Raw genomic sequence first — 24895 nt, 5'->3', positions numbered from 1 at the left:
GCAGGTGGGAGGAGCCCTATCTCTCAGATGCTGCCCTTGAAGACTCCTAGAAAAAGAGTTAACAGGTACCTAACTCTGTTATCACATGACACACTTACAGTGGAGGTTCTTACTCTGCAACTTTATAGCTTTGAAGGGATTTCATATTTTTAGGATAGGCACCCATGAGCGTGTGCTAGGGTGACAGCCACTAGAGGGGAGTTTCCAGTCATATGGTATGTGTCACCCATTATTCTCTAGGCTAAACTAAAGTTAAAAGAACAGGAACTTCCTGCCATGAAAAGTAACACATGGCAAGTCTTGGAGTGTATACCAGTGCTTGGAATATAGATTCAGAACAAAAATCCAAAAGCTGCGGCGCTTAAAATGACAAGTAACGGTGAGTTCGAAGCAGAGGAGATGAATATACGGATATCATCAGAGGCGCCTATCATCACGCCTCTGATGATATCTGTTTGGGATGAAACATGTCAGGCAGGTTGACACCAGCGCGCTGAATGCTGCAGCCGATCATTCCTTGTGATGCATGCACCCTTGAATCTGAACTGTAAGTTACTACAATAAAATTGTTTTTAAATGGTATTGCGGGCTTCACTATTGGTCACTTATTTCCTTCACTGGGTACTGCGATACGCCGAATGCCTTACATCTGATGTGAGATCCTGGAGAAGTTTGTTTGAGGATAAATATTATCTGGAGACCGTCTATTGGCCTGTGTGGGAGAATATTGCTTTGAATCTGGATATGCAAGATGTGCCTGGGGTTATTATAACATGCATGTGGTGCTGAGTGCTTTTGTATACATGCACTAAAGTTGGTGACTGGTATATTCATCTCCTCTACTTTGGACTCACCATTACTTGTCATTTTAAGCGCCGCAACTTTTGGAGTTTTGTATTATTATGTTTGGCTATCAACAGACTGTGCTGGCTGCTTTGATTTATCGGTTTGCTTAGAATAGCGGGGATACTGACATATTTTTAGAAGATTCAGAACAACCATTGGAGGTTTTCACAACTCAGAGCCGAGTAAGTAGGATGTGCGCAATGAACCACAGAGCAAGGCTTGTGCTATAGTTTTATATTACAAGTTGCTCTCTGCCATGCTGAGCCTGATAAAAATACTGTATGCAAGTTCCCCCTGCTTCTCTGAGACAGTTGTCTGGTTAGACTGTAGGAGGGTACTTTAGAGAATAGTTGGACATTAATGCACTGTCCATCTACTGTCAGGAAATAAATTGTGCAGTGCAAGACTGCTTCTAATATTGTCCACTCCAATTTGATTATTTGACAAGTTGCTTTGAAAGGAGAGATGAGGATAGGGGAGCACAAGAGGGAATTAGGCTTCCATGATAGACTTCCATGTTGGCTGGCTTTTCAAATGGAGAATGGTAGCACTCAGAAAAAGTGTCTACCTGCTTCACATGTTGCTCCCACCTGGTGTAGATGGTTTCCAGAACCATCTATAGGAAGTAGGTCATATCCACATATTCTAATGCTGGCCATACACTATACGTAAAATCGGCCAAACACATTTTCGAAAAACGAACGTTCGACCGTGACCACAAACGATGTTCGTTTTTTTTACATATACCTAGTGCAGACAGTTCGGACGGGAAACACATTAACCTTGCAATTTATGGTACGTTCGGCAGAAATTTTCCAAACTTCCCGTTCGTTTTTTTTCCACAAAAACGTCACAAACGATTATCGATTTGTGCCCATTAACTTGCCGAAAAACGAAGTATCTATATGAACGATTTTTTGGCCGATTTTTCGTATAGTGTATGGCCAGCATTAGTTTTCAGTAAGTTCTTTTTGCAGTATTGTACACAGTGAATTGTGTTCTATCTCATTTAAAAACATCTTGTGTAAGTGGAAGGAGATTTTACCTCCTACATATACATTAAAAAAGTTCAGTTGGGTAACACAATATTTGGTATATATAGAATGAAGAAACAGATCATTAATCATAACTACACAGAAGTCTTCTAAATATGTTCCCTTTACTGGCAGGCTAATGTTAGTTCTTTAGTTTAGTACTTTAGCAAATTACAAAAAACAAATACAAAACAAATGAAACACCAAATGATCAAAAACTCATAAATAAACCAATGAGTGTAACCAAATCACCCAAAATGCAAATAAAACAAAAAGTTTAAATAAATAAATAAATAAATAAATAATGTTAAATCAATGTCCTTTAGTGGTTAAAAAATACAAATCTTGCTTGTAAATATCAAAATTGTGAAGAATTGAGCAAAGGAGATTGTAAAAAAAAAGCAATAAATATGTGCTTACCGCAAGAGTATAACCCTCTGATATAGAGAAGTCCATATAATGCTTGAGAGTATCTGACAAATTTGGGCAGTAAGTCAGGGGTATCACTGCTTCCATCCATAATATGTGTCACTTCATGATCAAAGAAGCATACATGGGGAGACAAAAAAAGAGCCAGACGCTCATAAAGTTTATTGAAATCAGTATAAATGCAAATTGATATTAATAGATTTATCTGGCAGGACAAACGCCCTACGTTTTTAAGTACTTTATCTCGCTAAACACCATGGGGGTTTAGGCCTTCCTTTATTTTCTGGCCGACAGATTTTCGAAAATGCTTCAGATTAAGGCCTACATGGTAAACCTATATTACTTTTCTTGTATTTTATGTTCTTCTTCTATATCGCGCAAAACATTACTTTGGCCTCTCAATCGCTGGCCTCTGGCCCCTTATAACTGGCCTCTGGTCCAGTTATAAATTTAAGTTTGATCTGGCCTCCCCAGCCTCGACATTGACATCCTTTTTTGGTGACCCTTCTGGTCACCAAAAAAGGGTGACCGGAAGGGTCTGCAGCTTTCCCTACTGATCAGTGGTTCCCTTGGGGGAAAGTCCATAACCTGGTTAAACTAGCCACATTGCAGGATGGGTTGACTTTTATCTAGTTTGAAAAAAGTTGCTAATTCATGAACATTCCTCAACAGGAATGTCTGTGATACCTTCAAATTAGACCCCTTTCACACTGGGGAGCTTTGCAGGCGCTACAACACTGCAAAGCACCCTGACTCTTCAGTGTGAAAGCCCGAGGGCTTTCACAATAGAGCGGTGCGCTGGCAGGACGGTAAAAAAAAGTCCTGCTAGCAGCATCTTTGGAGCGGTGTGTATACCGCTCCTCCACCGCTGAAATCAATGGGGCAGCATGGCTATACCACCAGCAAAGCGCTGCTGCAGCAGCGCTTCGCGGGTGGTTTTAACCCTTTCTCGGCCACTAGCGGGGGTTAAAAGCGCCCCGCTAGCGGCCGAATACCCCGCAAATAAGACGGTAAAGCGCCACTAAAAATAGTGGCGCTTTACTGCCGACGCCGCCCCTGCCCCAGTGTGAAAGGGGCCTTAGACACTTTTATGCTTTTCTTTATGTCCTTACTCCTACATCTCCAAAAACATTTTATGACCGTATATGTGGTTCTTCTCCCAGGGGACAGGGTTTAATTTCTGACATTGACAGTTCCCTAGCTAGTGCTTTAGCACCTGAGTCCCTTCCTTATAAGCGCAAATGGAAGAGGATTGCAACCTACAATGCACTCCACAGGATTGGGATGAATTTATTGACAATCTCTGGGCATGCACTAGATCCTTCACTGTTATGCCCCGTACACACGGTCGGACATTGATCGGACATTCCGACAACAAAATCCAAGGATTTTTTTTGACGGATGTTAGCTCAAACTTGTCTTCCATAAACACGGTCGCACAAAGTTGTCGGAAAATCCGATTGTTCCGAACGCGGTAACGTAAAACATGTACGTCGGGACTATAAATGGGGCAATAGCCAATTGCTTTCGTCTCTTAATTTATTCTGAGAATGTGTGGCACTTTGTCCGTCGGATTTGTCTACACATTTAATTTAAAGGATCAGATTTTGTTGTTGGAAAATTTTATAGCATGCTCTCAAACTTTGTGTGTCGGAAATTCTGATGGAAAAAGTCCGATGGAGCAAGTAAAGGCAAAGCCTAACTAACTAAACCCAGTCTCAGACACATTCTAAGCCTAATCTATCTAGCCCTGTAAAGAAAAAAACACTATAATTAACTGTTCTACAGCCGCTCTGGTCCTGCCCCAGGCTGAGCTGTCAGAAGTGGCTTCAGTGTGTAGGAGAAGCAGCCGATACCAGAAGCCCCAATAATAATAATAATTCTATGGGTGATGTCGCCTCCCAGGCATTTCCTAGCCAATATCAGCTTTCTCCTGCACACAGCGTGTGCTGTGGGAGACTGGATCAGAGTGGCTGCAGAACAGGTAAGTATAGTGATTTTTTTTTTCTTTACAGGGCCTAGATTGATTAGGCTTAGAATGTGGCTGAGAGTATGTTTATAGTTAGGTTTTGCCTTTACTTCCACTTTAAAATTTTAACTAGATGGTATTCTACTCCTGTCCATATCAATGCTATTTTCCCTAATTCATTACCTCTATGCTTTTGGAAGGAGGTATGACTAGAAAGGCTACACTATGTACAGCACCTCATCCCAGATTATCAATGAGGAATTTAGGAGTATAGAGAGATTATAATGGTGCCAGAGAAAAGGAGGAATGAGTGTTCGGATAAAATTACAAAAATACTTTATTAACATATATTATCACATGTGAAAAAACAGAGCATTAAAATGATGGGTGCAGTTCACAAATAAATTGATACAGAGCAAATATAATCGCGTGAGCCTGGTGAGGAGGGCCTTCAAAACTGGTGCTCAATTCCTACATGTTTCGCCAAGACATTGGCTTCCTCAGGGAATGGTATGAGCCTGTAGCAACATTAAAGATCTCTACATGGAAACAAAAAACACAGTAAAGGACATAATAAAGTAAAAAACAAATAATATAATACATAGAACATCAGGTGGGGTGTGTGGCGGAACTGGATCCCCAAAGTGGCCAAAAACCCCCCCATCCAAGGACGTACCTGAAGGCCAGACACCCGGGGCGAGGCCAGGCGAGGGGCACCCCAACCAAGGGCCCAGGTGGGTCACACCGTATCTATGACTGCAGAGGGCATACAAAAGACCTGGCGATCAAATATAGTACTATTAAATAGTGTATGTAGAAAAGAAAAGGAAAAGAAATGGGAACATAGCCAGATGAGTGGGATAATTATCACCACATCGAATAAATAGGGCTAGCATAGCCGCAGTAACTTACAATTTAAAGTAAGTATAATCCAAGAGGAGCACCTGAAGAAAGTTGGAGGGATATACTCAAAAACAGATTGGAAAACACGGGTATTTATCTAAAAAAATAAAAAATCCAAACTCAATAAAAATAAACCAAGGGAGACTGATAAATACATATATGAATGATTACATACTCACAGGTATGTAAAAAGCAGGGACAATGGTTAAAAGATGGCTTACCCAGGGTAAAAAATGCAAGTGGATCAGAGATGCCAAAGGCGCTACCCTGTACGCATATAGGAGGCATGGTATAGGATTGTATTGATTTAGACAGCAGCAGAGTTTGTCACGTCCTATAATAGAACAAGTGGTGTAAGCTGGGAGCCAAAAGAAAACGAAGACTGAGGTAGTCGGAGGGAATGTGAAACGGATCAAAGTTACCCTGTGAGTATTCCACAATAGTGACAGGCGTTCCTCATGTCCAGGTGGAAAGAAGGACAGGCCTGCCTATGTACGCCCACCACACCTGATCAGCGCAGCTGATCAAGTATGCGGATGCAAAGAGAGGCTTCTGCGCGTGCGCCCGTAGCGGCGTCCCCGGAGCCTACAAGGTCCAAGATGCACCACGGCGAGTGCCCGAGTCACGTGACCCGCGTCGGTGCGGCCCGTACAGGACAGTGGAAGAGCGCTGTCAATCAATCGAGAGGACAGCGATTCCATGTACCAGGGCCAGATGGTAGGCACGGGGCAGAGTGGCATGAGCACAAGCACAGGAGCCTAAACTGGCAGACACTGGATAGTGCTGCCCTGGGCGTCCATGCAGTCAACAATAGTGCAAACCCAGAGGCCAAGGCAAAGAGGCCACAGCCATACCAAGCAACAGAGGGGAAGGCAAATAGGCACAGCGAGGAAAAAGGGGCAAAAAGCCACCTGGGGGGAGAGAGCGCGGAGAAGAGCGCCCGGGCACAGACCCCCCCGCCAGTTCCAGCACCCTGAGGGAATGGAAGGGGAGTCCCAGGCGCACAGCCCCATGCAGGTTCAGCCACACATCCCAACAAGTACATAGAAAATAAACGGGGACCCGGTTATTAAACAAAGAAAATAGACATTTGTTTAGAGAGTAGGGACAAAAATGAAAAAATATAGGATACTCAATGCGTGTATAATTATTGTTTGGGTGGCATCACAGAGTTAATGAATAATGCAAAATAAAACATAAATGGAAGCATCTTATTAAAAATAAGTACAAGTTATCCATAACACATACAAAGTAGTTGTGTAAAGAGATCAAAATAACATTCCATGGCTGAAGGAAGAAAAGAGAAGAAAATGGGAAATGAGAAAAGAGAAGAAAATGGGAAATGAGAAGAACAAGAGGGGGAAAGAATGAGAATAAGGTAAGGGAGAAAAAGGGGAATGAAGGGGGAGGGGAAGAGAGAAAAGAACCAAAGACTGACCCAAGATGGGAAGGAACTCAGGTTAGAGACACGAATTATATGTTTGGGTTACAAACTAAGATAGAAATTAACAAACTATTCATAATTCAATCGAGAGGTGCAAGGACCCTATAAAAAAGGTTTGAAGCCAATATGTTCATTTAGCCCCGGGAAATTTTGTAGCCTGTAGAATATGGATCCACTTGGTCTCAAGCTGTAATAGTTTGTTGTCAGTGCTCCCGCCTCGGGCATGTAAGGGTACATGCTCAAGTGCAGAGAACCTGACAACGTGTGGGTCAAAATTATGCTGTGTAGCAATATGCCGGTTAATGGCTGTAGTGGTAGTACGTTTAAACAAGGGTTAGATATGGTCCCTGATGCAAACCTGGTAGGGTCGCTTGGTTTTGCCGATGTAGTAGGAACCACATCGGCACAGAGCCAAGTATACCACACCCACAGTGGCACAGGTGACTTGATGTCTGATGGTATGAGTCAATCCGTTGGGAAGGACAAGTTCCCTAGAGTTGGAGACAAAGGCACAGACATCGCACTTGCCACATTGAAAGGTCACAGTAATACTGATCGATGACTGTTTGTCAACAGAATGATGACTTGTTATCAATCGATCTCTCAGTGAAGAAGATCTACGATATGTTATATCCGGATATGATCTAACATATTTGGCGATGATGGGGTCTGTGGTTAATAGAGGCCAGAATTGATTAAGAATGTCCTTGATTTGGGCATGTTGTTTGGAATATTGGGTGATCAGCCGGACAGGCTGCTGAGTGTCCGGAGGCTTGTCAGAGAAAATTAGGTCCTTCCTATCAAATTTTTTGGCTTTGTTGAAGGCTTTCTTGAGAAGAGAATGACTATATCCTCTATCTCTAAGTCTACAATACAGATCGTGTGATGCTTGAAAAAAATCAGCCTCAAGGGTGCAATTTCTTTTGAGTCTTAAGTACTGACTGAAGGGAATGCTCTTTAAGGAGAGGCTTAGGATGGGCACTACTGGCATGAAGAATGATGTTACCCGAAGAGGTTGCCATTGGGGTCCAGACTAATTTGAAGATCAAGAAAGTGAATCCGAGATTGACTGCACTCCATGGTAAATTTTGAGGTTGTAGGAATTCATGGTCAGAAAGTCCATGAACAGAGATAGTTCTTCTCGAGTGCCAGACCAAAAAAATAACACATCATCAATGTATCTGTACCAAGATAGAACTTTGGACAGGAGATGGAACGAGTTAGACATGCCGAAGAGTTCTCTCTCCCACCTCCCCAGGTACAGGTTGGCGTATGAGGGGGCACATTTGGTTCCCATGGCTACACCCTGTACCTGGAGGAAGTGAGAGGAACCAAACATAAAATGATTACGTGTCAGTATGAACTTCAAAAGTTCAAGAACAAAATCTCCATAAGCGTCAAAGTTAGGGCCTCTCTCACGGAGTTGTTTATCTATAACCTCAATGCCTCTATCGTGAAGAATGATGTTATATAAGCTCTCTACATCTAGAGCGACTAGCCAAACATCCTTAGGTAAGTGTTTCCCATCGAGGATGCGGAGAACGTGAATGGTGTCTTTCACAAGAAGACAAGGAGGTAACATGGGGGGCTAAATACTTGTCTACCAATGCACTTGCATGTTCTGTAAGGCATTGGCATCCGGAAACAATAGGCCGACCCGGTAGATGGGTCAGCAACTTATGAAGTTTGGGTAGGGAGTAAAACGTGGGGGTTTTTGGTTCCCTAACATTTAAGAAATTCCACGTGCTGCAATCGATCGTACCCTTTTGATATGCTGAAAAGATCAGTTGGTTATATTCAAGAGTGAAATAGTTGATAAGTGACTTCGATATGGGCCTATACCAGTCACGATTGTCAAGAATGTCACGGCACATGCGTTCGTAAAAGGAAACATCCATAACTACCACATTACCACCCTTATCGGCTGGTTTAATAACCAGCCCCTGGTGGTTTTGGAGAGATTTTAATGCTTTGCTAAGGGCAGGAGATAGATTGGATGGAGAAAAGGAGACAGATTCCATATTGTCAATGGCAGTGGTAATTTGTTGAACAAAAGCCCAAATGTTGGGTTTGGTAGATAAATTGGGAAAGTTGCGAGATTTGGGTTTGAAGGAGGGGGGGGGGGCACCGAGGGCGACAACGCCCGATTCGGGGAGATCAGACATATTGTCGCCATCAGTGTCTCCCTCCTCCCATAACGACATCAACTCCTCCAAAGCCTGAATCTCAGCCAAAGTGGGAACCTCCTGTATGAGAGAGTTAGATTCAACGGAGGTGGGGTGTGAAGAAGATCTGTCATAAATTACCTTGTATAGTAGCTTACATGCAAAGAGATGAATGTCCTTGATAAGTAGGAATTTATCAAAATTGATTGATTTGATCGTGAGTTAATGGTACTGACGATAAATTAATTACATCGAGGGTGGAAGATCCCCGTTGACAGCTGGGGTTTGCGAGTGTGGAATCAGACTCTGGAGAGAGTCCGGAGCCTGAACTAAAAAAATGGGGGCAATTTTAGGGTCCGCAGACTGTGCACCAGCAGGAAACATGGATGTAAGACTAGGTTATGGATAACTTGTACTTATTTTTAATAAGATGCTTCCATTTATGTTTTTGTTTTGCATTATTCATTAACTCTGTGATGCCATACAAACAATAATTATACACGCATTAAGTATCCTATATTTTTAATTTTTGTCCCTACTCTCTAAACAAATGTCTATTTTCTTTGTTTAATAACTGGGTCCCTGTTTATTTTCTGTGTACTTGTTGGGATGTGTGGCTGAACCTGCATGGGGCTGTGCGCCTGGGACTCCCCTTCCATCCCCTCAGGGTGCTGGAACTGGCGGGGTGTCTGTGCCCGGGTGCTCTCCTCCGCGCTATCTCTCCCTGGGTGGCTTTTTGCCCCTTTTTCCTCGCTGTGCCTATTTGCCTTCCCCTCTGTTGCTTGATATGGCTGTGGCCCCTTTGTCTTGGCCTCCGGGTTTGCACTGTTGTTGACTGTATGGACGCCCAGGGCAGCACTATCCAGTGTCTGCCAGTTTAGGCTCCTGTGCTTGTGCTTGTGTCACTCTGCCCCGCGCCTACCATCCGGCCCTGGTACATGGAATCGCTGTCCTCGCGATTGATTGACAGCGCTCTTCCACTGTCCTGTACGGGCTGCACCGACGCGGGTCACGTGACTCGGGCACTCACCCGCGGTGCATCTTGGACCTTGTAGGCTCCGGGGATGCTGCTACGGGCGCACGCGCAGAAGCCTCTCTTTGCGTCCACTATTGTGAAATACTCACAGGGTAAGTTTGATCCGTTTCACATTCCCTCTGACTACCTCAGTCTTCTTTTTCTTTTGGCTCCCAGCTAACACCACTTGTTCTATTATAGGACGTGACAAACTCTGCTGCTGTCTAAATCAATACAATCCTATCCCATGCCTCCTATATGCGTACAGGGTAGCGCCTTTGGCATCTCTGATCCACTTGCATTTTTTACCCTGGGTAAGCCATCTTTTAACCATTGTCCCTGCTTTTTACATACCTGTGAGTATGTAATCATTCATATATGTATTTATCAGTCTCCCTTGGTTTATTTTTATTGAGTTTGGATTTTTTATTTTTTTTAGATAAATACCCGTATTTTCCAATTTCCCACCTGGGCCCTTGGTTGGGGTGCCCCTCGCCTAGCCTCGCCCCGGGTGTCTGGCCTTCAGGTACGTCCTTAGATGGGGGTTTTTTTGGCCACTTTGGGGATCCAGTTCCGCCACACACCCCACCTGATGTTCTATGTATTATATTATTTGTTTTTTACTTTATTATGTCCTTTACTGTGTTTTTTGTTTCTATCTAGAGATCTTTAATGTTGCTACAGGCTCATACCATTCCCTGAGGAAGCCAATGTCTTGGCGAAACATGTAGGAATTGAGCACCTGTTTTGAAGGCCCTCCTCACCAGGCTCACTCGATTATATTTGCTCTGTATCAATTTATTTGTGAACTGCACCCATCATTTTAATGCTCTGTTTTTTTACATGTGATAATATATGTTAATAAAGTATTTTTGTAATTTTATCTGAACACTCATTCCTCTATTTCTCTGGCACCGTTATAATCCCTCTATACTCCTAAATTCCTCTATGCTTTTGGGGTTGCCCCTCTCGGGGGACACTTTATCATACGTTTTGGTCATGTGATGTATTACAACCTCAAGATCACTGAGATGGCTGCTAAGATATTGGGCCACACACCTCAATTGACCTCTTCTATGTGCTGAATGTTTAATTCTATTCCTGGGGCCACACACCAGGAGGAACGACTTATACATTCTGTGTGCTTTGCAAAATTTGCCCTTGCTCTTCAATGGAAGTTAACTGTTGTACCATTTACTCTTATGCAGCATACACACGGTCGGAATTTCCGGCAACAAATGTTCGTGTGTAGGCTCCATCAGACATTTGTTGAATTTCCGACAACAAAAATTTGAGAGCTGGATCTCAAATTTTCTGAGAACAAAATCCGTTGTCGTAAATTCTGATCGTGTGTACACAATTCCGACGCACAAAATTCCACACATGCCCGGAATCAAGCAGAAAAGCCGCACTGGCTGAACTTAATTTTTCTCGATCGTCATATGTGTTGTACGTCACCGTGTTCTTGGCGGTCAGAATTTCCGACAACATTTGTGCAACCGTGTGTATGCAAGACAAGTTTGAGCCAACATCCGTCGGAAAAAAAAAATCCAGGATTTAGTTGTCAGAATCTCCGATCATCTGTAAGCGGCATTATTATTGATAGAGTGAATTATGTTCTGCTGATGTAATGAATACATCATATGTTATTTGATACAATGCACCTCTTTGATGCCAAATGGAATCCTTCCGCCAACTTTTTTTGTCATAACTTCTGTTGGATCAATATTACCATATATTAAGCTATTTATTTCATGCATTTTTTATTTTATTTTTGTTCTGTGGTATATGACATGCTTTGTCTCTGCCTCATACTGTACTGTGATGCTATAGCTATATGGCTTATATTTGTATATTAATTTGGTTGTTTTTCTTGAAAGTGTCTTGTTCTCTTTAGTACTAGCTTCTATATTTACGACCCTCTGGGTCACTTGTACTGTTTTTCTATTCACTAATGAAAATAGTTTGTAAACAAAATAAATCGGTATTACTAAGAAACAGCACTGTAATAACAATGTAATCCTGGGATATTGCCTCCTCGTTCCCTAGTGGGTGGTAACCTAACAAGCGTAGAATTTGCCCTACGTGTTTCATCATAACATCACTCTTCTGTTTCTATCATCTGTTTTAAAAAAGTGATCCATAAATCTGGTAATATTATGTCTTACAGGCTCCCCTTGAAAAAGTGGAAAGATTTTCTTTTTATGAGAGAGCAAAAAATGCTTTTGCTGTTGTGGCCACTGGGTAAGTATTCACAGACATCTCCAGGAAGCAGTTTTTCTAAACTACCTCTTGTCTTTGTATCTGACATGCAAACCATCTTCAATCATGCTGGGCTGTTGCGTAAACCAGTAGCGTCGCTAGGGGGGAATGGGGGGTGGGTTCCGCACCTGTGTGACACCCATCAGAGGGTGACACCCGGCATGGCACTGGATTGAGAGAGGTGCCACGGCTCTCCCCTCTTCCTCTTTTTCCTGGTATCTCTGCTGTTGTTGCTGTGTCTCCTTAGCTCCCCGCAATGTTCGGGGAGGGAGGAGGAGAAAGAATTGTGAGGCAGAGGCAGACAGCTCTGGAGTCCCATAGCCCAGTGCTCGGTGCCCGCATGTTCTCTGGGAACCGGCACTGCAATCGCCTATTATTGTGACAGGCAGCGAGGAGAGGTGCCGGCTGCCTATCACAATTACAAAGCTCAGAGCCGACGGAGCCTAGGCTCCTCCTGTACACTGACAGTATATCCACAACTGGAGGAGGAGCCTAGATGGAGGGACATTTGTGTTGACAGAGCCACGCTGATCTGAGGTCTGTAAATGTAGGGAGGGAAGATATACAGGGAGGTGGGGTGGGTTACATTGGGGGGATTGCATGGGGGGGTTACATTAGAGGGATTGCACGGGGGGGGTTACATTAGGGGGATTGCACGAGGGGAGGGTTATATTAGGGGGATTGCACGAGGGGAGGGTTATATTAGGGGGATTACACAGGGGGGGTTGCATTAGAGGGATTACACAGGGGGTGGTTGCATTAGAGGGATTACACGGGGGGGTTACATTAGAGGGATTACACGGGGGGTTGCATTAGAGGGATTACACAGGGGGGGTTTACATTAAGGGGATTACACGGGGGGGTTACATTAGGGGGATTACATGGGGGAGGGTTATATTAGGGGGATTACACGGGGGGGTTACATTAGGGGGATTACACAGGGGGTTACATTAGGGGGATTACACGGGGGGGTTAGATTAGAGGGATTACACGGGTGGTTACATTAGGGGGATTACACGGGGGGGATTACACAGGGGGGGAGAGCTGTGCTGATGCGCTAGCCTGCTCAGTGCCCCGGATTGCTCAGTGACCCCGGAGGGAGGGAGGGGGACACCAAATTTTACTGCACCAGGTGACACCAACCCTAGTGACTCCACTGGTGTGAATCCCCCTCTTCTGCATGACTACAGGAAACTCTTGGTCATACTAAGGTGGATGGAAATGTATATCTTTGTTCCCTAAAATTGTGAATCTCCTCTTAGCCATTATATATGTGTATAGTAAGACCCCTTTCACACTGCCAGCGAGCCGCATTAGCGGTAACGCACCGCTAGTTTTTTACCGTTGTTGTAGCGGCGCTTTTCGGCAGCTAGCGGGGTGCTTTTTACCCTCGCTAGCGGCTGGAGAAAGGGTTAAATGGGCCTGAAAAGTGCCGCTACCGAATCGCTTTGAAGGCGCTTCGGCAGCGGTGCCCATTCATTTCAATGGGCAGGGGTGCTGGAGGAGAGGTGTATACACCACTCTAAACCGCTCCAAAGATGCTGCTTGCAGAACTTTTTCTAACATCCTGCAAGCGCACCGCTCCAGTGTGAAAGCACTCGGGCTTTCACACTGGGACTGCAGGGGAGGGGTTTTTTAACTATTAACTATTTTTAACCCTTTAGCGCCTACAAAATGTCTCCAGTGTGAAAGGGGGTCTTAGTATGTGATCTGCAGCATGTCAGTGGGATGTTGGAAATCTCAAATTCACATAATTCCCTTAATTCATCCTCCCAGATAGAAGCAATGACACGTATATGTTGACAAAGAGTTATTCAGGTTTTTCGGTTTGCTAGAGGCTAAAAACAAAACTTTTATTATGGTTTTGGATAGAGTGGAGATGGATTAGAACACCTATTAAGGTTTTTTAACTGTCTGTGTCCTTATTGGGGAGATTCATCCTCTCTATTTGTCTTGTTTACCATTCTCATTGAAAGTGAAAGTAAAAGAAAATCCCAAATTTTGGGAAAAGTATAATAGAGGGGATATCTGCCAATGGAGATACTAGTTCTGGTGACCTGGGGGGCCCCAAGGGATTCTCTTAATTTGCAGGGATTTCCCTTCACCTCCTGTTTTGCTTATGGGACTGGAAGCAAAGGTAAATATCCCAAATGGAAAACAAATGGCAAAAAAAAAATCTGGCAGGGGTTATAGCTCCATCCAGATTGGAAAAAAAAGTTTCTTTATCGTACATCACAAGACACAGAGCCACAGTATTTACTGTATGGGTTATATAGGAACCTTTAGGTGATGGCCACTGGCACACCCTAGACAGGAAGTTTAGCTCCCTATATAACCCCTCCCCTTACTGGGAGTACCTCAGTTTTTTCACCAGTGTCTTAGGTTGGCATCCCAGAAAGTATGTCATAGGTAGAATTCTTGCCTTTCTGCAAATGGGGTTAGAGATGAAACTGGCCTTGAGTACTATCAAGGGCCAGGTCTTGGCCTTATCGGTATTGTTTCAATGTCCACTTGCTTCGCATTCTTTGGTCCAAAGCTTTATACAGGGGGTAACACGGCTTAATCCACCGGTTAGAGCACCCCTGAACCCTTGGGACTTGAATTTAGTTCTGTCTGCATTACAGAAACAGCCTTTTGAGCCGATACAACATATTCCCTTGGTCCTTTTGACAAGGAAGCTAGTTTTTCTGGTAGCCATTTCTTCTGCAAGAAGCATATCAGAATTGGCGGCTCTTTCTTGTAAAGAGCCATATTTAATCATTCACAAGGATAGAGTAGTATTGCGTCCTCATCCTAACTTTCTACCAAAGGTGGTTTCAGGTTTTCATCTAAACCAGGATATTGTTCTGCCTTCATTTTTTCCAGAGCCCTGTTCTAAGGAAGAAAAGTCCCTACATTCTCTGGATTTAGTGAGAGCGGTCAAAATCTATTTGGAGGCGACTGCTCAGATTCGGAAAACGGATGTTTTGTTTGTGTTGCCTGAAGGTCCTAAAAAGGTCAGGCATCGTCGAAATCTACTATTGCTAAGTGGATTTGGCAAGTAATTATTCAAGCTTATGGTTTGAAGAGGAAAGTTCCACCTTTTTTAATCAAAGCGCACTCCACCAGGGCTGTTAGTGCTTCATGGGTAGTGCATCACCAGGCCTCCGTGGCTCAAATCTGCAAGGCCGCAACTTGGTCTTCAGTCCATACATTCACCAGATTCTATCAGGTAGATGTAGAAAGGCATGAGGATATCGCCTTTGGGCACAGTGTGCTGCAGGCAGCAGTATAGGTCCTCAGGTCTGATTGCACCCTACTTTGTTTGTGTCCCCTCCCCTCAGATAGCATTGCTCTGGGACATCCCATACAGTAAATACTGTGGCTCTGTGTCCCGTGATGTACGATAAAGAAAATAGGATTTTTATAACAGCTTACCTGTAAAATCCTTTTCTTGGAGTACATCATGGGACACAGAGGTCCCTTCCCTCTTCTAATACACGTATATTGCTTTGCTACAAAACTGAGGTACTCCCAGTAAGGGGAGGGGTTATATAGAGAGTAAACAAACCGGCGTCATGTCACGACGCCGGTTCCTCCCTCCCCTCTCTGTACCGATCGGTACAGTGTGAGAGGAGAGAGGGAGAGATTGTTTGCAGTGCTGTGGGCACTACAGCCCACAGCTCTGCTCAGTGGCCATACTCTGCCATGCTATGCAATACTCTGCCATGCTATGCAATACTCCGCAATACTCTGCAATACTATGTAATACTCTGCAATACTATGCAATACTCTGCAATACTCTGCAATGCTCTGTCAATACTCTGCCAATACTCTGCCAATACTCGCCAATACTCTGCAATAAATTTTAACAGAAACAAAGAGTTTTTTTCTTACCGAATTTTCAGTATTTTTTGATTTATAGCGCAAAAAATAAAAAACCCAGCGGTGATTAAATACCACCAAAAGAAAACTCTATTTGTGTGAAAAAAAGGACAAAAATTTCATATAGATACAGTGTTGCATGACTAATTGTCATTCAAACTGTGAGAGCACCGAAATCTGAAAATTGGTCTGGTTAGGAAGGGGGTTTAAGTGCCCAGTGGTCAAGTGGTTAATAATGTGTTTGTTCCAGAGACATTTTCTGTTCTGCTCCTTCAATTTTCTTGTCACTACGGTCGAAAACAAATGTCGTTTTGACCCCACTATTGATTGGAAAATTGAAGGAATGTTCTTAAAATTCAAAATAAAAAAAAAAATTCTACTTTAATACGTCAAGCTGTAGTCAGATCTCAGCAGCGTTTAACATTTATTTATACTAAAATATGCTTTCTCATATTGATAACATGAGCATACTAATATACAGCAAGTTGTTTTTGTCTGGATCTGGTTTTCTTATTTTATATACATATGGGGGGTTATTTACTAAAGGCATTTACTAAAGGAGTTTCCTCAAAGACTAAGGGCTTATTTTTTTATTTTCCTTGCATGTCCCCCTCAGATCTACATCAACTGCACTTCCAAGTGCACTTTCAGTGCAAAGTGGATTTCAACTTAGCACTGAAAGTGGAAGTGCAGTCGCTGTAGATCTGAGGGGGGACATGCAAGGAAAATTAAAAAATAGCATTTTAGCTTGCTCATGATTGGATGATAAAATCAGCAGAGCTTCCCCTCATTTCAGATCTTCCCCTCAGATCTACAGCGACTGTACTTCCAAGTGTACTTGTAGTGCAAAGTGGATTTGCCTTTAGTAAATCAAACCCATAGTCTCTTATCTTAAGAGGATTCAAAACAACAAAGTTCAGTAATAAATTTACTATGTGAATAATGTGGCAAAATAATTATAAAACTAAAAAAAAATATATTGGCTTTTAGCTACTAGTCTTGGTGCAGGGCTTTTCTCCTTAAAATTCTTGTGTTTCTGTTTATGCAGTAAAGTTTAATGATTTCTAGTTTATGAAAAGGTTAATCACATTTGGTTTGTATTTAACCCTTTACTGCTCCCTCCCAGTGGCCCTTTAAGTCAGTCTTAACACTGGGAGGTGGGACAGACTTCAAAATTATGTGATCACTGTGATTGGCTGTGAAAAAAGAATCATTGCTCACGACATTCTTTACTGCAGGCTTACTATGTGAAACTGACTTGTCATCTCACTTTCTAAAAATAAAAATGACGGAAGTTAAAAAGAGAGAAAAAAAAGAAAACAGAATGGTTGTATAAGAGAGTTGTCCTTGAATGGTCTTCATGCCACTTTGAAAAATAAAGGAATCCAATAGCGACAAGTAATTCTGAATCAAAAATCAAACCTAGTCAAGTTCAATTCAGTGCTAAAAAAGCTTTCCATTAAACATTCTTTGTGTGTAAAATAGCCACATAATGTAATTCATTTTTTTATTCTCATACTCAGAATAGCTACAGCTGTCCTTTTCTAGGAAACAGCTAGTTAGTTGCATAGAAAGCAGAATTCTCAGGGTCCATTTACATTTTTGAGCTCTAATAGCGCACGTGCATTAACGTGTATTACATTAAGGTGGTCTTATCATTTGAATGGGCAGCTTAAGACACCAAAAAGTTGCATTTAGCCTTTCTGGCAGCACACCGCAGCACACATCATTGTGCTGCCTTGTGTTGAGCTGCAACACATCCATCAGAAGGGTGTGCTGGGGTACCATTCAGAGTAAATTGAACCGCATCATTTTATTCCATGTAATATACATTGCACGCCCTAGCACAATACAGTAGTGTGAAAAAGCACTTAGCCTTTGAGGAAACTCCCTTCAAATTCCCTCCCTGTTCCTGTGTATACAGCCAAGAGATGCAAAACCATATTCATCTTATGTTAATATTCAGCATAGTGGCAGGTTAGTTACATTACCATCACAAGAATCATAATTTGTGTTAATATCACATTCATTAACAAGTTCACTTGAAATCATGTCAGAAAACAAAATTGGCTCCAAGTGCAGAATCGTCAACCATTAATGGACCTATTGTTACTTGTAGTGCAAGAAGAGAGCTGTTTGTTTTATATGCCAGGAGACAGTGGCTGTGTTCATTTTGTAGGGCTGCACATTACAAACAGTTTTTCTTTTTCTTCTATTTTTCTTCTATTTCACCCACCACTTGGCCCCTGACTGAAAAATAGTGAACTGGCCTTAAATTAAATGCTTTGAGGACCCACTCTAGCCTAACTTTTAAAACTTCAGCTAATCAAACACTTAACTATTTGTCCACCTTACACTGACTCCCAAACTAAAGCTGGCCATAGATGGACTAGACCAGTTTCGATTCATCTATTGCCGTTCCCACTCAAAAGAAGTCTATCTAATGACTGACTTCTGTCTAACACGAATGCTGGAAACATTTTCTCGATCGGCAGGCTGCAGCCAATTAGCTGCAACACTGAGCAGTGTATTCTGACAAGCGGAGGAGTCCCCACTGTCAGAATCTAATACCACAGTGGGGAAGTTTCCTCCACCCACCTCGCTTTTGTGGATGGGGAAGTCTGTCCATTTTTTTTTTTCCCAGTCAGCCAGCTGTCTGATTAAAAAAACTGTCCCATCTACGACCAGCCTAACGCTCAAAATTAACTCCTTAACCCTACCTTTACTTGACCCTCAACCTATTAGCTAATGGATTAATTCCTCAAAACTATATGCTTGCCTTAACTGCCACAGAAAATGTTAGAATAGAACAAAAATAACCACTTGCCGACTGCCTCACGTTGGAGTATGGCAGCAGAGAGGCTCTCCTGTTCTGGATCACGTATGTAGTACATGATCCAGCAATCCCGGGTAGGGGGTGAACACGCACGCTGCTGGCGCACTGGCTGTGCTGTGATTAGTCACAGCACAAGCCGATCAGCAGGTGCCAACAAATTATTGACCGCTGGCACCCACTGATTGGCATGGAGGAGGACAGGACAGAGTTCTGTCAATGTAAACAGGGATGTAGAAAAAGAGGGCCTGATGGCCAAACGCTGCTCTAAAATTAAATTAACTAAACAAGGATAGAAAAAAATATATATAAGAGCAGCCCGCACCAAGAGTCTGCAATACAAGACCCAAAATCATAAATTAAATAAATAGTGCAGCGTTAAATTAATAAATTATTAAAATATTAAAGTGAAAACAAACTAAACCAAGAAAACTAAAGCAGACACATGTGAAATATGCTGGTGTTTGTGAAAGTTGAATCACTAGGTGATACAAAATTAGTCAAATATACATCACTGATATGCACATAGACAACGATGTTGAACTTAACACATGAAACAATATAATTTACAGTTACAATGTTGTGAATCTGATAGTCACAAGTGAGATTTAATAACATGCGTGATAAATAATTAAAAATAAATAATAAAAATAAGTCTCAATGAACTCGCAGGAGGAAAAAGAAACTTCAACAGTGAGTACTGCAATTAGCACTGTGATGAGAAAAAAGTCCCTTTATCCAATGATAATGGAATACCCAAAGTGAATAGGTTGGCTCCTTACCAGCTAAACAGACCAAATAGTTGGTCTCACCAAGCCTAGGGAATTGGGTCTCCCAAAAACCATATGGACAATTCAAGGCTGTGGCATCTGTAACGCCTGAGAGGATAGGAGGAACCAAGGCTGCTCCACTGTGATTGGCGATGTCACTGTCTCCATGTGTTTATCTCTAAAAAGGATGTCAAGCACTTTTCTGGTGCAAAGGATGACATTTTCCGAACCAAATTTGGTGCTAGGAACCCCAAATTTGTTGTGCAACCCCAGTGGCACTAGCACTACAACATATCCAAAGCTGGGGTTCCTAGCACCAAGTAGCCCCAAGATATGGGGCCCCAAATTCAGTTCTGAAAATGTCATTCTCTGCTGCAGAAAAGTACTTGACATTTTCCGGTATGTTGTAGTGCTAGGGTTTGCATACCAAATTTGGGGTTCCTAGCACCAAGTGGGTCCGAGATACGGGGCCCCAAAGTCGGTCAACTGTGTCCATCTGCAGCAATGTCATTTTGGGACCCTTTGGCTGCAGCTAGGGGGCATCTAGGAACCCTTAACCACCGAGTTTGAAGTTCGGGGGACCTATGGCTGCAAATGGGCACAGTGAGGCATGCAAATGGGCACAGTGAGGCTGCAAATGGGCATTGTTGACCCTCTTTTCCACTTACAGTAGCTGCACATTTCTCACCGAGTCAATAAATTTTCCCAGTTTTTTGCGGTAAAATTAGGTGCCTCAGCTTATACTCGAGTATATACGGTGTTATATATATATATATATATATATATATATATATATATATATATATATATATATATATATATATATATATATATTATATTTGTAGTGCTGGTAGATTTATGATCTACCAATTGATAGGTAAATTTAGTAAATTGCTAGTTAGGGGAGTTAGATTTGCCTCTGTTCCAGCTTGGCTGACATTGCGAAGCGTATGGGTGCTCCTCTGTCCCAGAGACAACTCGGTGGAGGTGGTCCTCCGAGTTGCATTCTGGGAGAGGGTATTTATGGGACAGACGCCATGTTTTGGGGTTCGTTTCAGCCACCTGCTGGCCCTCCTGGCCGACAGGTATGTGTTAGAGTGCTACCTCGTGGTCCTCCGTTCCGGAGGCCTGCGCCACTGCGGTGCGTGGGTGGGCCCAGAAGCATGTCTGGGGCCTACCACAGCAGCCGAGGAATGGTCCTGAGCTGTCTATCCAGAGTGAAGAAGCTGGACAACCGAGAAGATCCCAGGGGAGGACCCATCATGGAAGGATCATGCAGAGTGCTGGTCTGGAGAGGGGCCTGGTGACTCGGTTGGAGGACGTATCCTAAAGTAGTTTTACAGCATAGTACTGCCGGGTTGGCTTAAAGGTCCAGGTACTGTGTCTGACATTCACCGTAAAGTTTAATACATCCTGTGGCAGAGGATTGTACCGATTTATTTCAAGCAAGTCTGTGGCAGAGACTTTTGTTCGTGCTACGTACTGGCTGCTAGGCAAGTGAGAGAGGCCTATCCAGGCGAGCAAAGATTGTGTCCCACAAGGGGAGTGCATCTGATTACAATATTCAACTTTAAAGGACATTCTCAAGAATCCTAAAGAAAGGTATTTAAGCTTCCCTCTTGCCTCTTTCATGCTACTTCATTACTTGGTTCAATAAAGCATTGAAAACGTATTCAAGTGTTGGTGCTTATATCGTCCAGAGGTAAACTCAACGGAACCCTAGACCCAGTGCCGGTAAAGCAGGGGTGTCGAGAGTGAAGGTAACAAGCCCGCTTAGACCAGCAGCTCCACTGTACCATAGATTGGTTTGCGTGAAAGGCATAGCATCTACAATCAATATACACTTATTTTGGTTTTTTTTATACCAAATAATGTAGCAGAATACATATTGGCCTAAATTTATGAAAAAATTTGATTTCTTTTACATTTTTTTTATTGGGTATGTTTTATAACAGAACAGAAAAAATACAGATTTTTTTTTTTCAAAATTATCAGCATTTTTTTTCATTTTCAAAGAATAAAAACCTAGTGGTGATCAAATACCACCAAAAAAGCTTTATTTGTGTGAAAAAATGGTATAAATGTCATTTGGGTAAAGCATTGCATGACTGCGCAATTGTTAAATAATGCAGTGCCAAACAGCAAAAAATGGCCTGGTCAGAAAGAGGGGTAAAACTTCCGGAGCTGGAGTGGATAATCTAGCGCTGAGATTTTGAGGCTGATGCTAATTCCATACTTTGTTTCAAGAAAATAGTGGCCCTCAAAGTTTTGTTCCATATGGTAAACCTCATCCTTTGTTTTCTAACCTACAGTATGTATTTAATATGCCTTCATTTGATCCATAGCCATCTATGTCTGTTGTACCCTATAGACCAGCTATTCATAACCATGGTTCAGTGGAACCCTAAGGTTCCTCCAGAGGTTTCTAGGGGTTCCTTGAGCTGTGGTTGATTGACTCTCTGTTGGCGCCTTTTATAGTTTTGCGTCTATCAACACTTGGCAGAGCCAGCGCCAGTAAACTAATGATCTTTTTTAGCATTCTGATCTCCACTGCAATGGGGCATCCTTCCCACTGACCACCGATGTAAGGAATGTTCTTCCCACTGACTCCCAATTAATTGTTTTAGCAGGACTTCCTTGAGACGTTTTGAAAAATGATTTCAAGGGTTCCCTAGGGGTAAAGCTTCTATAGATGATTATTGTCAGATCCAGTGAATAAAACCTGTTGTCTATAGGCTCCTAAATGAGCAAAAAGATCACCAAAAATACATACATAAAAAAAAAAAAAAAAAAAGAACAAATTGCGACACTACTTGTGTTTTTATTTAGATTATGGTAGACTCTGTCTTATCTTACATTCTTATTCTTTTGTCTGTTGCAGAGAAACTGCTCTCTATGGAAACCTTATATTAAAGAAAGGTGTTCTTTGTCCCAGTGATCTGGTTTGACGACATTGTACTTATGTCTGAAATATCTGTATGTGTAACCTTGATTAAATATATACTATACAAATATGAAGCAATGTTTTTATTGTGCTTGTGTTTTTAGTTGTTATTTATATCTATTAGGGCATTAAAATATAAATAAAAATTCTATACGGCTATTAACCATTTAGAATCCATCTTGGCCTGGATTTGCTTTTGCAAAGTGAAGTCTGGTTGGTTGCTGTGGGTTACTGCACTTTGCCTAGTGCACTGTGCCTTGATTTGGGGAGTAGTAATGAGTTATTCTTACTCTATGTCTGGTTTGATGGAAAATAGGATTACATTTATCTTCATCTGTAGGTATAATCAGTGTTAATGTTTTAGTGTATATTGGCTATACATTTTTGCTACAGTTGTCATCAAATTTAGCATATTGTATGTCATACATACAATTATATGATATATTTTTTATATACTTGAAATGTATTGTTTAAATCAGTGCATTCTGTGCTAGTGTATGTGGGTTAACATCCTGCTAGCTGTTATGTAATATGAAAACATGTGGCAGTGCATCCAGACACTAGACATTAGGCCAACCAATGACAAACATTCCTTCCCAGTGAGCCGGTGTGTTCAGGTCAGCATTGGCTGGATGTGCTGTCACTCAGAGGAAATCTGTTGCCATAGCAACCCTTTCACCTTACTTCAAAGGTATCAGACTAGAAGCACCATGGGATGGGATGCAGATTATCCCAATGGGAGCAGTAACTACGTTATTGCGGCACTTGCCTGCAGTGCATGAAAAATACCAAAAGCTCAGAACCAAATTGTATGAACTAGACACAGTGTTCTAATGCTTACAGCATATGGAAATAAATAGGGTTTATTTTATGTAGACATTGAAGAAAATATACGTTTAGTAGAAAGTGTCTGCTTTATTCTGCTATTTGCTAAATAACTAAAGCAGGTTTGCAGAGAAAAAGAATGTATCCCAAAAAATAAAATAATTTTATTGCAATATGTCTCAGTCTGATGCTTTGCACGGATTAACGTATGCAAAACATATGTTTAATTATAACCCCTTGTAGTATTGAGACAGATAAATTTGCAGATAAAGCATGTGTCTGTTCATGGCTTTCTCCAGCCATGGTGCAGATGATCACGATCTTCTTCAGGACCATCAAGGACTTTACGAGCCTGCACTCTTAAAGGTTCTCTTTGAAACTGTTGCTGGAACCTCCGATGGGAATGATGCAGATGGTCTCTGTCCTCTTCAGCTGTAAGAAATGATACACAATAATACAATTTATTGTTGTATGATTTTTTTTTTAAGTAAAACCGCATGGAACCCCAGAATTTCACATCTTACCGCCAATGAAGATTTTTTTTTTTATACCAGACTTACACAGGTAAGGAGAGAGGCCATGGACAGAGGAGGTTTTCTAATAATAGAATCACAAGGAACACATCCTACTGATTGTGTGTTATGTCCTTTTGTGCTGATTTTTCTATTTTAGTTACACTTAAAGTGTTTGTTACCCTAAAAAAATGGATCCTGTTCCTTTAAAGCATGAATAACAGCACAGTGCTTGTGCTTTGTAATTTGGCCCATTCTATCACCTGAAATACCTCAGCTGATCCTGCCTGGTTCTGCCCTCACCTCTGTAAACTGACCACGGTTTATCATGGCTGCTGGGCCCTGACACAGTGGTCAGTTTACATGCCTCCATCATCCGCAGCTATCTGCAGCTCTCCTCTGTACTCCCCTCCCCCGTCTGTCTGCCTATACCAGTACCCGCCCCTCCCCTCCTGCTGAAATAACTTGTTAATTTTTAGGCAATCCCCTGTCTTCCATAATGCAATGTCTCTACTGTATATGCTTTATTAAACAAATGCCGCTCTATACCTTATTTCATAGCGGCACTCATGTGACTGGCTGCCTCTCTCCACCTCTCCTTCTGACTGACATCAGCGGGGGATTCTCAGCCCCTCCAACTGTAGCTGTCAGATCCAGAGAGGGGAGAGGCGGCTGGTCAAGTGAGCGCTGAGTGGCGCTATAAAATAAGGTATAGAACGGAATTTTTTAAATAAAGCATATACAGTGGAGACATTGCATTATGAAAGACAGGGGATTGCCTGAAAATGAACAAGTACCACTTTAAGCCAGCCATAGATGAATTGAAATTCGCTGAATTTCGACCAATCTATAGGCAGGCTGATTGTACTGAAGTCGATCTATAGATCGACTTCAGTACAACCAGTCTGTCGGATTATTTTGGTGTGGTTGCTCCCGGCAGCTATAGCCTCCAGCAATGATCATTGTGTTTTGCAGGTGGGAAAGGCGTCCCACCTGCAAAATACAAAAGCTCCCCAGGAGAGATCCATCAACGTTGACTGCGTTGATGGGGGAATGGAGTAATTTTCTTTCCTTCAACAA

General features: G+C 42.3%; 1 protein-coding gene across 2 annotated transcripts in view; it reads left to right on the top strand.

The window, feature by feature from the left end:
* The window catches only part of FUOM (fucose mutarotase), a 62844-nt gene extending 40292 nt beyond the window's left edge, over window positions 1–22552 (top strand). The window contains exons 5-6 of one of the 2 annotated variants that reach the window (XM_073596927.1): window positions 11976–12049; window positions 22416–22552. In XM_073596927.1, coding sequence (XP_073453028.1) covers window positions 11976–12049; window positions 22416–22482 — 141 coding nt within the window. In that variant the 3' untranslated portion in view covers window positions 22483–22552. Of the gene's footprint in view, window positions 1–11975; window positions 12050–14932; window positions 14961–22415 lie in introns of those variants that run through there. The other variant, XM_073596929.1, reaches the window with a different exon arrangement.
* Window positions 22553–24895: the final 2343 nt, after the last annotated feature.

The sequence above is a fragment of the Aquarana catesbeiana genome, linkage group LG08, assembly GCF_042186555.1.
Source record: "Aquarana catesbeiana isolate 2022-GZ linkage group LG08, ASM4218655v1, whole genome shotgun sequence".
Taxonomy (NCBI): domain Eukaryota; kingdom Metazoa; phylum Chordata; class Amphibia; order Anura; family Ranidae; genus Aquarana; species Aquarana catesbeiana.
The sequence above is the reverse complement of the archived record's forward strand: the minus strand, read 5'-3'. Positions and strand labels throughout refer to the sequence as shown.